Here is a 13,462-nt window from a genome sequence, read left to right as displayed (position 1 = left end):
TCATCAAAAAACAAGGGTAAACAATCATAGTGTAGAGTTACTGAATAACACTTAAACAATCATAGTTCAGAATTTAAGGACAAAAGTACAATTTTTCAATCCAAGAAAAGATCAAGTTGACTTGGGGGAGTATAAAATTTTGAAAACTTGTATAAAGCAGTAGTTTTTAGAAAAATTTCAAGATTTAAATTTACAAACATAAGTGTATAAGGTCTAAATTTCAAAACAAGTTTCAACTTTGAAACGCTTTTTCAAACATAAGTTTTCAAAACCAAAAATTCCAAAACTAAATTTGAAAAACCTATTTTTCCAAAACTGATTTATTTTTCACAACTAAATTTGTAAACGATTAAAACTTAAGTTTTGACAATGATTTAAGTTTGAAAAATCTAACTTTCATAATTTTTGCAAATCAAATTTCAGTTTGCAAATATCGATTTTGAACTTTACTTTTAGTTTTCAAAGGAGTTTGGGAGAACTAACTTTGATAAAGTAAAATAAAAAAAATCAAACTTTTAAAGTTCAAAAGTACTAGTTTCAAAACCATGGTTTAAAATACTTGAAAAGTTGAGTTTTCAAAGACTAAGTAAAAAGGATAAAAAGTTTGTGATTTAAAACAAACAATTTTGAGTTGATTTAAAAAATTTCACAATTTTAAGCAAGTTGATTTTGAAGATTGATTATTGAACTTTGATTTTCAAAATTAAGGAAAAAAATTTGAGAAGCTTAGTTTGTAAACTTAAGTTTTGGAAAATCTAATTTCCACAATTTTCAAAACTAAATTAAATCTAATTTTCAAAATCAATTTTCAATAAGATGTAAAACCTAATTCTTAAAAACAGCTTAGTTTTATAAGAGTTAGTTTTCAAAAGTAGGTTTAAGAAATTTTTTAAGAAAACATTTTTCAAACAAAATTTAAAATATTTTATATAAAGGAAAATTTTTAATTAATTCCTCCCCCTGAACCTGACATAACTTTAACCAGCTGTCTAACCAATTAGGTACTAACTAACTATCAGAAGATAGTAGCTTTCACTTGGTTAGTCAGATTATGATCAGTCAGTGTTTGACTTGACTGATGAACTTTAATCTGATTAATATCTGAATTGTATTTAACGTCCAGACTTATGTTGATGCACTGAAATTAGTATCTTAAGTCCAGACAGTTGGCCTATGCATCTCACCCCTTTCTATGTTTATCAAATACAAGCAAGGTAAACCTAAGGTATTGGTGAGATGCTCAAGAACTAGACCTATGGGCACATGCTTTCTAAGGATGTAAAACTAATCTAAGGCCAAAACTGTTTTCGAAAGTCTAAAAATGGAAAGTTTGAAAACAAACAAGTTTAACCTATAAGTTGGTAAAATCATTTTTGAAAGTATTTTTGAAAGATCCTAGTCTATTAAGCACATCCCTAATTTTCGTCGTAAGTTGCTAAATTCACTTTCAGGGAGAGGTTTTGTAAAGATGTCAGCTAAATTTGATTTGGACTCAATGTACTTGAATGTCGCCTTTAATAACATGATCCCCGATGAAGTGGTGTCTAATTTCAATATGTTTGGTTCTTGAATGATGCACAGGATTCTTGGTTAAGTTAATTGAACTTATATTGTCAATTAATACTTTTACATTTGTGATATTTAAGTTGAAATCTTTTAGAGTATGCATCATCCATAATATTTGTGCAACACATTCGCCTATAGCTATGTATTCGACTCGGTTGTAACAGAGCAACACAATGTTGCTTCTACTAAACCGATAACAGTGATGAACCTAATAATTGGCACCCACCACTCACTGCGGTCTAATTTGCATCAGTATAATCGAGTCAGAATACCCTATTAGTTCAAATTACTTATCCTGGATACCGATTCCTACATTTGTTGTTCCTTTAAGATATCTAAAATTCTTTTAACTTGTGTCGAATGGGATTCCTTAGACTAGTTTAGTATCTAGCATACTAGCTATGAATAAAATATCGAATTAAACTGCCATTAGGTCGATGGGCTACTATTGCACATAATATTTTAAGTCATTGGTTTTCCATTTGGGTCACTATCTAAGATTGTGTTTACCATCGTGTTTTTATTTCTTTTGTATTTTCCATTCCGAATTTTTTAAGTAATTCTTTGGTGTATTTATGTTGAGAGATATAGTTTCCTTCATTTGTCTGTTTGATTTGTAATCCTAAGAAATAGGTTAGTTTTCCCACTAAGCTCATTTCAAACTCTTTTTCCATTAGATTAATAAATTCTTCTAAAAATTCTGAATTTGTTGAGCCAAATATTATGTCATCCACGTATATTTGTGCAATAAATATGTTTGTATTTAATGATTTGACAAACAAGGTTGGGTCAATTTGACCTTGTTTGAATCCTTTAGATGTTAGGTAAGATGTTAGCCTCTCATACCACGCCCTGGGTGCTTGTTTAAGTCCATATAGGGCTTTCTTTAATTTAAAAACATAATCAGGGTGTTCTAAGCTTTCAAAACCAGGAGGCTGACCTACATAAACTTCTTCTCTGATTAGTCCATTAAGAAAGGCAGACTTAACATCCATTTGGTATAGTTTAAATCCCTTATGGGCTGCATAACTTAGTAACATTCTAATGGATTCTAATCTGGCTACTGGGGCATATGTTTCGTCATAGTCAAGTCCTTCAACTTGACTAAATCCTTTGGCAACCAGTCTAGCCTTATTTCTAGTAATTTCCCCAGTTTCACTTAGTTTGTTTCTGAATACCCATTTTGTTTCTATTATTTTCTTGTTCTTAGGTGGTGGAACTAGGTCCCAGACCTCATTACGCTCAAATTGGGCTAGTTCTTCTTGCATAGCTATGATCCAATCTGGGTCTAGTAGGGATTCATCCACAGTTTTGGGTTCAATTTTTGAAATTAATGAAATTTGACTTAGGTTTCTAAACGATGATCTGGTTTGAACTCTTAATTCTGGGTCACCAATTATTTGATCAGTTGGATGATTTGGGTTAATCCTTATTGTTCTAGGAGGTTGATCCTCCTGATGTTGTTCCTCTTCTTCATGACTTAGAGTTTGGTTGGTTTCTGGAACAAACTCAGGTGTTTGTGTAGATCCTATGTCTTGTTTAGTTTCTTCAAATTTTACATTAGTAGTTTCTTCAATTTTTAAGGTAACCTTATTGTAAATTCTGTAGCCTCTACTATTTAGGGAATACCCTACAAAAATTCCATTTTCAATTTTGGAGGTGAATTTTCCTAAGTGTTCTCTTGTATTTAAGATAAAAACTGGGCACCCAAATACCTTAAAGTATTTTATGTTTGGTTGTTTATTATAAAATATTTCGAAGAAAGTTTTGTTATGAGTTTTATTTATTGTTGTTCTGTTCTGTACATAGCAGGCTGTACTAACGGCTTCTGCCCAAAAGTATTTAGGTAGGTTATACTCATTTAACATTGTTCTAGAAGCTTCAAGTAGGGTTCTATTTTTTCTTTCTACAATTCCATTTTGTTGGGGGGTTTTAGGGCATGAGAACTCGTGATGGTAACTCTAGACAAAATCCGTTAAAGTTATGATTTTTAAATTCTCCCCATTGTCACTCCTAATTCTTTTAATTTTAATATCTTTTCGTTTCAACTGTTTGCAAAAATTTGTAAGAATTTCAAAAGTTTCATCTTTATGTTTTAAGAATTTTACCCAAGTAAACCTAGAGTAATCGTCTATAATTACTAAACAGTATAAGTTTCCATTAATGGATTTGACTCCATGGGAGTCAAAAAGATCTAAATGTAGAAGTTCTAAGATTGAGTTAGTTTGTGGTTGATTTGTTTGTTTGTGGGTTGACTTAGTTTGTTTTCCTTGTTGACAAGCATTACATATAGTTGAATCTAAGTTAGGTAACTTCGGTAAGCCTTTTACAAGTCCATTTAGTTTACTTATATTTCTAAAGTTGGTGTGAGACATTCTCCTATGCCATAACCAAGTTTCTTCTTTTTGTGTTAAATAACACTTAATGGAAGAAATGGGTAAGTTGATGACATAGATGTTGTCTTTTCTAAAACCTTTTAGGCTTATGGTAGGATTATCTAGATGTTTGATTGAGCATTCTGTAGATAGAAACTTGACCTTATACCTAGTATCACACAATTGACTTATACTTAGAAGATTATATTTAAAGTTTTCGACAAGTAAGACATTTGTAATTATAAAGTCTGATTTTAATTCAATATTACCTATACCAATTACCTTGAGTTTGCCGTTGTTTCCAAAGGCAACTGTTCCTAGGCTTTTGTAAGTGAGTTGAGTGAACTTGGTGTGATCTCCAGTCATATGTTTGGAGCAACCACTGTCCAAAATCCACTTGGTTTCCTACAGTAAGTAGGATTTTGAGGTTAGTCTTTCGAGCATGCATTAGATTAAGATTTTGAGATTAATTTAAGTTTTAAAATTGAAATTTTGAAATTAATTTAAGTTTTTAAAATTAAAATTTTGAAATTAATTTTTAAGTTTAAAATTGAAATTTTGAAATTAATTTAAGTTTTAAAATTGAAATTAATTTAAGTTTAAAATTAAGATTTTGAAATTAATTTAAGTTTTAAAAATTAATTTAAGTTTTAAAATTTAAAATTTTGAAATTACTTTAAGTTTTAAAATTGAAATTTTGAAATTAATTTTTAAGTTTTAAAATTAAAATTTTGAAATTAATTTTTAAGTTTAAAATTGAAATTTTGAAATTAATTTAAGTTTTAAAATTAAAATTTTGAAACTAATTTAAGTTTTAAAATTAAAATTTTGAATTTAAGTTTTAAAATTGAAATTTTGAAATTAATTTAAGTTTAAAATTAAAATTTTGAAATTAATTTTTAAGCCTTATTCATCTCACCCGATCTATATTATCAATCAAGGAATCCTATGATTTTGTGAGATGAAATTAGTTTGATTACAGAGTTTTGTTTTAACTTGTGTTAGATTCAGACTTAGCTTTGGTTTCCTGAATAGCCATTCTTGGATAAACTTAAGCTTGGTGAGTCACAAGGACATCATTAGAAGTAACCAACCTTTCGAGGTTTTCCGAATAGTCCTATCCACGAACTTAGTATTAGTCTAACTGGTTAGGATTCGTTTAAGGGTAGCTTGGTCAGTTCGGGCGAATGCGGATCGAAACCATATCTTTCTAGGCGTACGATGCCCAGTTTCCTAACGTCTTATCATCCAAAATTTCACCGATGCCGTGATTCAGTTAAACTTGGTCTCAATTCTAATTGCCTGCAGGGTTTGTTAGTTTGGGTTACCTGTCGGGTAAGTTAGTTTTGGAGGTGCCAGCTACTCTGGAGCCTCCCCCTGAATTATTGGCCATTAATTTAAGTTTTGATTTTAGGCTTGTGTCAATTCTTTTTATAGTTATAGTTAACTTGGTGATAATTTTGTTATTTTTTAAACTGTTTAGATTTTGAATTTGATTTAGGTTTGTATTTTGGATTTTGGTTTGGTTTATTTATATAATGTATTTTTTCTTTAGGTATATAATATTGATTAAGTCCTACTTGCGTGGTTAGACACGCTTTCGGAACCCAAGCTAGATTGGTTGACTTGTATTGGGTTATTAATGATTTGAAGGTTTTATTTGAATTCGACTTGTATTCTAGTCCGGTTTTATTATAACATGCTTTTTGATTATTTAAGATTAAGTCTAAATTTTTTGATCTTGTTGTGAATTTTTCTAACATCTCTTTTAAATTGTTTATTTCATTTTTTAATGATAAATTCTCTTCCTCAAGTGTTAGATCTTGAGTTGGATTCGAATTCTTTAATTGTTCCTTGAGGTTTTGATTTTCCTCAAGAAGTGATTTGTTTTTTTCTAATTTAATTAATTTACTATTTAAACAGAAATAATTCTAAAAAATTTTTGTTTAAATTAAAGTATACCTCATTCGGGCCTTCGGGAGTACGGACTCGTGGCTTGTTTGAGTTCGACCCGTCTTCATCTTCAGACTCGTTATCTGTTTCGACCCGGGCCGTCGGTGCGATGTGGCTCGATGTTTCGCTCTTCTTCCTCGATTCGTCCGAGGGTCGTCCCGTTGCTTTGAGTGCCTTCTTTTGGTTGGCTTTGGTTTGTCGAACTTTAGTTTTGGACATTCGTTCTTATAATGTCCTTTTTGTTGCAGCCGTAGCAGGTCACGTTTTTTTGTTCTGAGGGAGAGCTGATCTTTTGAAGATCCTTTTTGCTGAAGCTCCTCTTTCTCCTGGTGAACATTTTTCTTACCAAGTTCACCAGGTGTTCTTCGTCTTCAGAATCTTGATCGGAGTCTTCTTCAAGTTCAGGCTTGCTTTTCTTTGAGGAACCTGCAAATAAGGCTACACCTTTCTCGGCTCCAGCATTAGTTTGTTCGTGCAATTCTAATTCACAGAAAAGCTCATCCAATTTTAATTTAGAAAGATTCTTAGAAATTTTGTAGGCATCCACTATTGATGCCCACAAACTATTACGTGGAAAGGCGTTTAATGCGTACCTTATCAAGTCTCTGTTCTCCATCTGGTGGCCTATCGCATGGAGCCCGTTGAGGATGTCCTTGATCCTCGCGTGGAGTTGATTCGCTGTTTCTCCTTTCTGCATTTTTATATTAAAAATTTTATTTAAAAGCAGGTCTCGTTTTGTTACCTTAGCGTCGCTTGTTCCTTCGTACAGCTCGATCAGTTTGTCCCATAATTCTTTAGCGTTCTTGTGTGGACCGACTCTGTTTAGCTCTTCTCTTGTTAGTCCGCGCTGTAGAGTGTTGATCGCTTTGTTTTCTGTTGATGCTTTTTTCTTGAGATCTGCTGTCCAGTCTTCAGGATCCACTAGATTCCCGACGTTGTCCACTGGAATTTTGTAAGGTTTCGTAATGCTCATCCACTGGTCGAAGCCTGTCTTGAGGTAGACCTCCATGCGCTTCTTCCAGTAAGGGAAGTCGTCCCCGTTGAAGAGTGGAGGTCGCACTGTGCTGAATCCTTCTTGTTGGGACATTCTGTGCACAGATAAATAACCAAGAAAAAATATCCCAAGACTTGGTCTTGGATTAGTAGTGCGGGAAGAAAAAGATAAAAAAAACTAGATTCGTGTTGCACTAATTTAAATTGATTAGTTAAATATTAAGTTATCGAAACACCAGTTTTAAAATTAATAAAAAAATTCACCCCTGTCTGATTGGTGGTTGCACCAAATCGAAGCGCCTGCTCTGATACCACTTGTGGGACCGTTAGATTCGATAGAGAGGGTGAATATCGATTCGAAAAAACAAGAGTTTAAGCGCTGAAAAAAGATAAAGTAGACACAAATATTTTTGCGTTCGGACTGTGACGACTCTACTCGAGGCCGTGGTCCTCGACCACTTTCGTTGGGCAATCACTAGAGTCGAAATATGATTGAAAAAGTACGGAGATGCTAGTAATAATAAAGCAATACCGACAAAAATTAAACAAAACCGGAAGAGCACTTTTGTCGGAGCGTCGTTGACGCGCATGAGCGTCGGCGCGGAATCGTGAAGAGTTCTCGATCGAAAAGTTGATTCGAAGCTCCTGCTGGGCTTCTTTTATATCTTTCGGGCGCTGGATCCCTTCAGGCGCACGGTGTCGTCTTTCGAATCAGATGCTCCGTATGGCGGCGAGGTGTCTGGATAAAATTAGCCTTCGGCGCCGGATCCCTTAAGGCGCGGACCTGTTCGAGAAAAGACTCCTTTTCTGCAAACAAGGTTAGTCCGAGGCAAATATATATCACAGTAAAACAAATGGTTAGCAGTTAAAGTTCACAGATAGATAAAGATAGTATGACTTAGATTCCGTCTTTCAGAGACCGGAATCTAGTCACGATCTCGACAGACATCGAAATGGATCTGGCGGATCGACGCCTAATGTCCCTTCCACGGAGCGTCCTCGCGGTCACTCCCCTCGGTGACTTACCTCACTTACCTGCAGACGTCCGGTCGGCCCGTCGACCTGTCTGACTTCTCGCCAGCGTCCGGTCAGCCCGTCGACCGCTTGGACTTCTCGCCACTATCCGGTCGACCGTCGACTGTTGGACTTCTCGTCCGGTCGGCCGTCGACCCGCTAGACTTCTCGCCGACTATCAGCCCGTCGACCTAGCTGGACTTTTCCTGCACACTTGATCAAAGTGTCAGACAACAACACAACTAACTTAACCTATTTGTCATTCATCAAAACCTGGGTTAGACCGTTAGTGCTACCCGCACCAACAGCATATTCCCACTCAGACCTGGGATTGAAGCTCTAAGTACCTAGACTCTGTCCAAGCACTCGGCGACCCACTTGGCAGCTCTGCACCGGCTCAACTTTCCTGACACAATATTGGCCCACTTGGGAAGTCCTCTGGTGCTCGAGCTTCTGCTTCTTGCTAGACGACTCGGCTACCTCCCAACTTGATTCTTAGGGGTATTCAGTGTCCTAGCTCTGCATCATCTCAGCAATGCATCTCTGGCCCGACTCGGCACTCAGGCAACTTCCCTCTCCCACTTTGAAAGTCCACGGTTGAGTTCTCCCACTCAGGCTTGGGCAACGATTGTCTTCCACTCTGGCCAAGTCCCGAAAGAGCTAGGACTAAGTTAGTAATTGGCCTACTCAGCCAGGCCAACAGCTTAAAATAATCAACTCAAGTCATCTTAACAGATAAGTATTCCCAATCTCTCCCAAAACTCGATTGTGGATAAGATATCCAACATAAATACCTCAATTAGATGATATGAAACCATGACAAATACGTATATTAATCGAGAAAGGAGACCAAAGAAGACTTAGCAACAATAAAATAGAATAAAATTCATTTAAATATATAAGGATATAGTAGGGGATAGAGCTCAATGGTGAATGATTCGTATAGTCAACCTTACTTAATAGGATAAAAATTTGGTTGTTATTAATTTAGGTATGAAGTAGATCTAGAAATTGTCTAAACCTTTAAACAAGTTCATGTTGCATCAAGTAAGATATCCATATCTTCATCATGCAGCATATGAACTTGGTTACTAGAACTCTAAGAGCTTTGGAACATGGTATGAGACAGTTACTTGATTAGTTAGTTTAACTTCATGACAAAATTAAGAGGAAATAAGTTTGACAGTAATGCAAAAGGCATCACTATCCTTTAAAGAACCAATTTCTGTTCATCTTGGAATCCAAGAGGAAAATAGAAGGAAAAAAAAACACTAGTAAACTAAGAGGAAATTGTTATTTTAGATAAAAGGAAGAAAATATTAGTCAATATTTTGAAACAAGGTCAATCATACAGAAGAATTCACAATTAATCTACAGCATGAAATTTGCTGAACTTTGCAAATACACACTGAAAGGCATATATAATTAAACAGAAAGACTCAGCAGTCATGATTAAGGTAGTAAGAGAGGAAACATAGAAATTACCTGGTAATCAGTCAAAGCTCCATACGATGGGTTATTAGAATCGCCCCACCTCCCATGCGGATACTGGTCCCATCCAATCGTCCTTGAAATATAACTTTTTGGACGATTTGCCCTAGTTAAATTGAAAACAAAACAATATAAGTAGAGTTCAAAAACCAAATACAGAAAGCCTGTCAATCATGAAATTTACATATCAACAAGTAGAAGACAAATCATACCAAAAAATAGGTCGGACGTCTTCTTGGACACGAAAAACATTTGTTGGACGTCTCCAAGGTAAGGACCTTAGAACTTTAGACTCTTCTATTAATCCAAGATTCTGAAAATGCAAGTTTTGTCAGTCAGCTAGTAAATAAAACAACTTTAAACATGGCACTAGAAAAAAAAATAGCAACCATTATAATGGCTAATGCAGATTTTTCCATGTTTAGTGTGTAGAGATGCAATGTGTTGATTCCATTAGCTAAAATCTTCTTGCACATTTCAGTCCCTAAGTGAATTCCATATGCTCTGACTGCCTCTTCATTGTCCTTGATAGGTTCCAAAGCATTTGTGATCTTATCTGGAATCTGTAGAGCAATTACATGCCAAATTATGAAAAAATAGACATTCTACACAGATTTTATATCTAGATTCTGGATATTGAAATATGATTTGTTTTCACTGCATTGAAAAAGGAAAACAAAAACATTCTCTAGAAGAAAAAGGGGACCTATTTAGAATTTTTCTTTATTATATACCATGAACTTTGAAAAAGAAATTAACTTCTCTAGAATGAGTCAGCAAATAATAATTTATACCATCAATAGTTGAGACTATATATCACATTAAGGAAGGGGTCTGCATCTTAATTGAGCAAATTACTGGTATTAATGGATAATGGATGTATCAAGATCTGAACCTTAAGAGAAAAAAATAAGAATTAAAACAACTTACTTTAGTTTTGCAAAAACCAGTCATTCTCAAGAAGCCCTTATAATTGTTGATTGGCATAATGCCAGGTACAATTGGACAGGTTATTCCAATTTGACGACAATCATTAACAAACTTCAGAAATATATCAGTGTCATAAAATAGTTGAGTGATAATGAGGTCAGCACCAGCATCCACCTGTCCAAAGGATAGAATGAGAACATAATAAAAATTCAAATTTAAAAATAATTGCAGCAATAACTAAAGCAAAGAATAAATTGTCGACGCATGAGATGTAACAGCTAGTGGCACCAAGTGATGAATTTTACATCTTTACTAATTATTATCTACTATGCACTGCAATCAATGTCTAATGATTAAAACACTCTTGTACTCTCTCTTGTATGAAGTTGATATAATCACTGAGACAAAGCAAACTGTAATGAGACAAAGCAAACTGTAATGAGGCAAACATAAGTAGGAGAGTATATGTATATTCAAAATTGTATTAATATGAATGTCAGATCTGTATTAAACGCCATTACACATCATTATGCATATGCAACAAACTTGTTTTTAGGCTTATGCAGCAAATCTCTTTGTAGCAATAGAAATTATGTGGCATAAAGATGCATCTTACATTCCTAAGAATACTATATGCTCACAAACTAGATTGTCAACTTGCTCCATGTAATGAACAAATATGGTAATAGCACAGAAAAAATCAAACTAGTAGGAAAAAGCAAATCAAGAAAAACAGAAGCATGAAATATTACATAATTAAACTTTAAGACAAACCAACATGAAGAAAATAAGAACAATAAGAAAGGAGGAACCTTTCTCTTTAAATAAGTAAGATCACTGTTATAAGCTTCTTCTGTAGCAATTCCATCTTGTATCATATCAGGATGTGCCTCTAAAATGAAAAAATATATGTATTTTTTTTAAAAATAATTTACAAGCCACATGGAGCACTATCATGATAGCATATTGTGACCACACTAACCTGGGTAACCAGCAACTGTGATGCCAAAATAGTCCCCATACTTAGCCCTAATGTGTTGCACCTGTAAGCCAATTGTGATATGTGTGTATGAATTGTCAAACATCATCAAAGAAACTATATCTTACTTACCAAAGAACAAGTAATGAGATGCACCTCAAATAAAAACAAGTTGATAGTTAGAAACTTATGAAGTGCACATAACAATAGCTTTTTTAGCAAGAAGAAAATGACACTAATTCAAGCAAGATTTTGAAGAAGGTAGCCCTATGGTGTTTCTAAAAAAACTAAATATCTTCATAAATCAAATCTTGCTTCAGATATGGAACTGCCAAATTATCAAACATTTAAAAAGTAAATAGGATTATACCAGATCAAGGGCACATGCAAATCCACCAGCCACCTGAACAAACTTATCCTGGCCATGAGGAGGATCCCCTCTGAGTGCCAGAACATTTTGAATTCCATTGGACTTGATGGTGTCCAGAGCATGATCAATCTTTTCCACTGGCATATTGGTACAAGTCAAATGCATCATCGTTTCTACACAGATCTGCATGAAAGAATCAATGGAATCAAATACAAGCACACTTTTTGTGATGGCTCTACAAATCGCATGCTGGTGTATTCAAGAACATAGGTTAAATTCTCACAATTTCATTAATTTTAGTAATAAAGAAACTCCTCTTCTTCTATTCATCAATGTGGCTTATTTGATCTCAATTATTATTATATGCAAACTTGGAAGCCCCGACAACAAACATTCTAAAAAATATTCTGGGGACTCAACATTCTAGCAAAAAATGTCAAATACCAATAAACAGCAGTAGAAATAGGTGCAAAAGAGAAGCTACACAAGACGCGTGCAGAACACTGAGCAAAACATTGGGTCGTACTTGAATTATTGCACAAATGAATACATTAATACACTAACCACTTCATTCCTACTCGGACCTAAAGCTCATAGGGTTCATGTAACAAAAAGAGATATTTCCGCCATAACCGGTAACGATGGGAAGAATAATTAAAAGGCGACAATACAATACAATCCACCGATCAGGTAATGCAGATTCAAGATCAATATCAGAATTCAGCAGATCTATGTAAACAGGATACATTACTTTCTAGCAGAAAAGGATAGAGATTCATCAGAAACTTACTGATATATACCCAGAAAAAAACATTGTCGCTCGGTAGAAGAAGACCCAGCCAGTAAATCTAAGGAAAACGTACCATATTCTGCATACGGTTGGAGATGTCGAGGGTGAGGTCGGCAGTGGATCCGCCAGCGCCCCAGGTGATATCGCAGAAGGAGGGGTTGTGGGCGACCATACGGTCCATGCGGTCGAAGAGGTTCTCCACGCCCTCCTCCGTCTTGGGGGGGAAGAACTCGAAGGAGAAAGCGGTCCTCCCATCGCCGTTAGCTGCTCCCCGAATCTTGTCGATCACCTTCATGGTCTCCTCCTCTCCTCCGCTCTCCTCCTCTGCCCTATCGCAGAGTCGCAATGCGCGATCGGATCCCTTATATAAACAGAGAAACGAAATCGAATCAAGAAACAGGCAGCGTTGTGATCTGTTGATCCACTCCAAGAGATCCGCTTTTTCTTCACCTACCACAGCTCTATGATCACTCTCGTTTTATTATTATTATTATTATTATTATTATTATTATTATTTTGGTTTTATTTTCTCTTTAAAATTTATTCCGAGCTCTTAATCCCACACCAACCCGCCCAACGACTATTTCCGCACGAATGAGGAGTGTGGATTAGGTTCGGGCTTGGGTTCAATTTAGATTTTGACTGAGACCGATGTAACTAGGCAATTATTAGGTTATGGCTTGGGTTCAGTTTAGACTTTGACTCCCACCAATCTAATTTGGCAATTTATCGGAGAGGAGATTTTTTGGACCACTTTTTACGGTTTAGAGGATGTTCCATTTCCATGCATTGGTGCATGATCCCCACCTATTTTACAAGTAGAGATATACATCCCCACCAATACATGTAAAGGGAGTATTCTTTGGACCGCAAAAACGGTCCAGAGGATTTGACCTGATTTAATCGGAGCGCTCAATCGTTGCCTGACTGAAACGACCTCCTATGGATCCATTATGATGTGGGGAGTACCACTATTTTTATTTTTTTAATGAAATATTTTT

General features: G+C 35.2%; 1 protein-coding gene across 2 annotated transcripts in view; it reads right to left on the bottom strand.

Annotated features, from left to right (window-relative positions):
• Window positions 1–12,904, bottom strand: part of LOC122001459 (methylenetetrahydrofolate reductase 1-like) — a 39,829-nt gene extending 26,925 nt beyond the window's left edge. Inside the window, exons 1-8 of one of the 2 annotated variants that reach the window (XM_042556205.1) lie at window positions 12,535–12,898; window positions 11,672–11,854; window positions 11,305–11,365; window positions 11,135–11,214; window positions 10,323–10,496; window positions 9,782–9,955; window positions 9,605–9,705; window positions 9,387–9,498 (exon numbers count right to left, since the gene is read on the bottom strand). In XM_042556205.1, the coding sequence (XP_042412139.1) occupies window positions 9,387–9,498; window positions 9,605–9,705; window positions 9,782–9,955; window positions 10,323–10,496; window positions 11,135–11,214; window positions 11,305–11,365; window positions 11,672–11,854; window positions 12,535–12,756 (1,107 nt within the window). In that variant the 5' untranslated portion in view covers window positions 12,757–12,898. Of the gene's footprint in view, window positions 1–9,386; window positions 9,499–9,604; window positions 9,706–9,781; window positions 9,956–10,322; window positions 10,497–11,134; window positions 11,215–11,304; window positions 11,366–11,671; window positions 11,855–12,534 lie in introns of both variants that reach the window. The other variant, XM_042556206.1, reaches the window with a different exon arrangement.
• Window positions 12,905–13,462: the final 558 nt, after the last annotated feature.

Source organism: Zingiber officinale, chromosome 7A (genome assembly GCF_018446385.1).
Source record: "Zingiber officinale cultivar Zhangliang chromosome 7A, Zo_v1.1, whole genome shotgun sequence".
Lineage (NCBI taxonomy): Eukaryota > Viridiplantae > Streptophyta > Magnoliopsida > Zingiberales > Zingiberaceae > Zingiber > Zingiber officinale.
The sequence above is the reverse complement of the archived record's forward strand: the minus strand, read 5'-3'. Positions and strand labels throughout refer to the sequence as shown.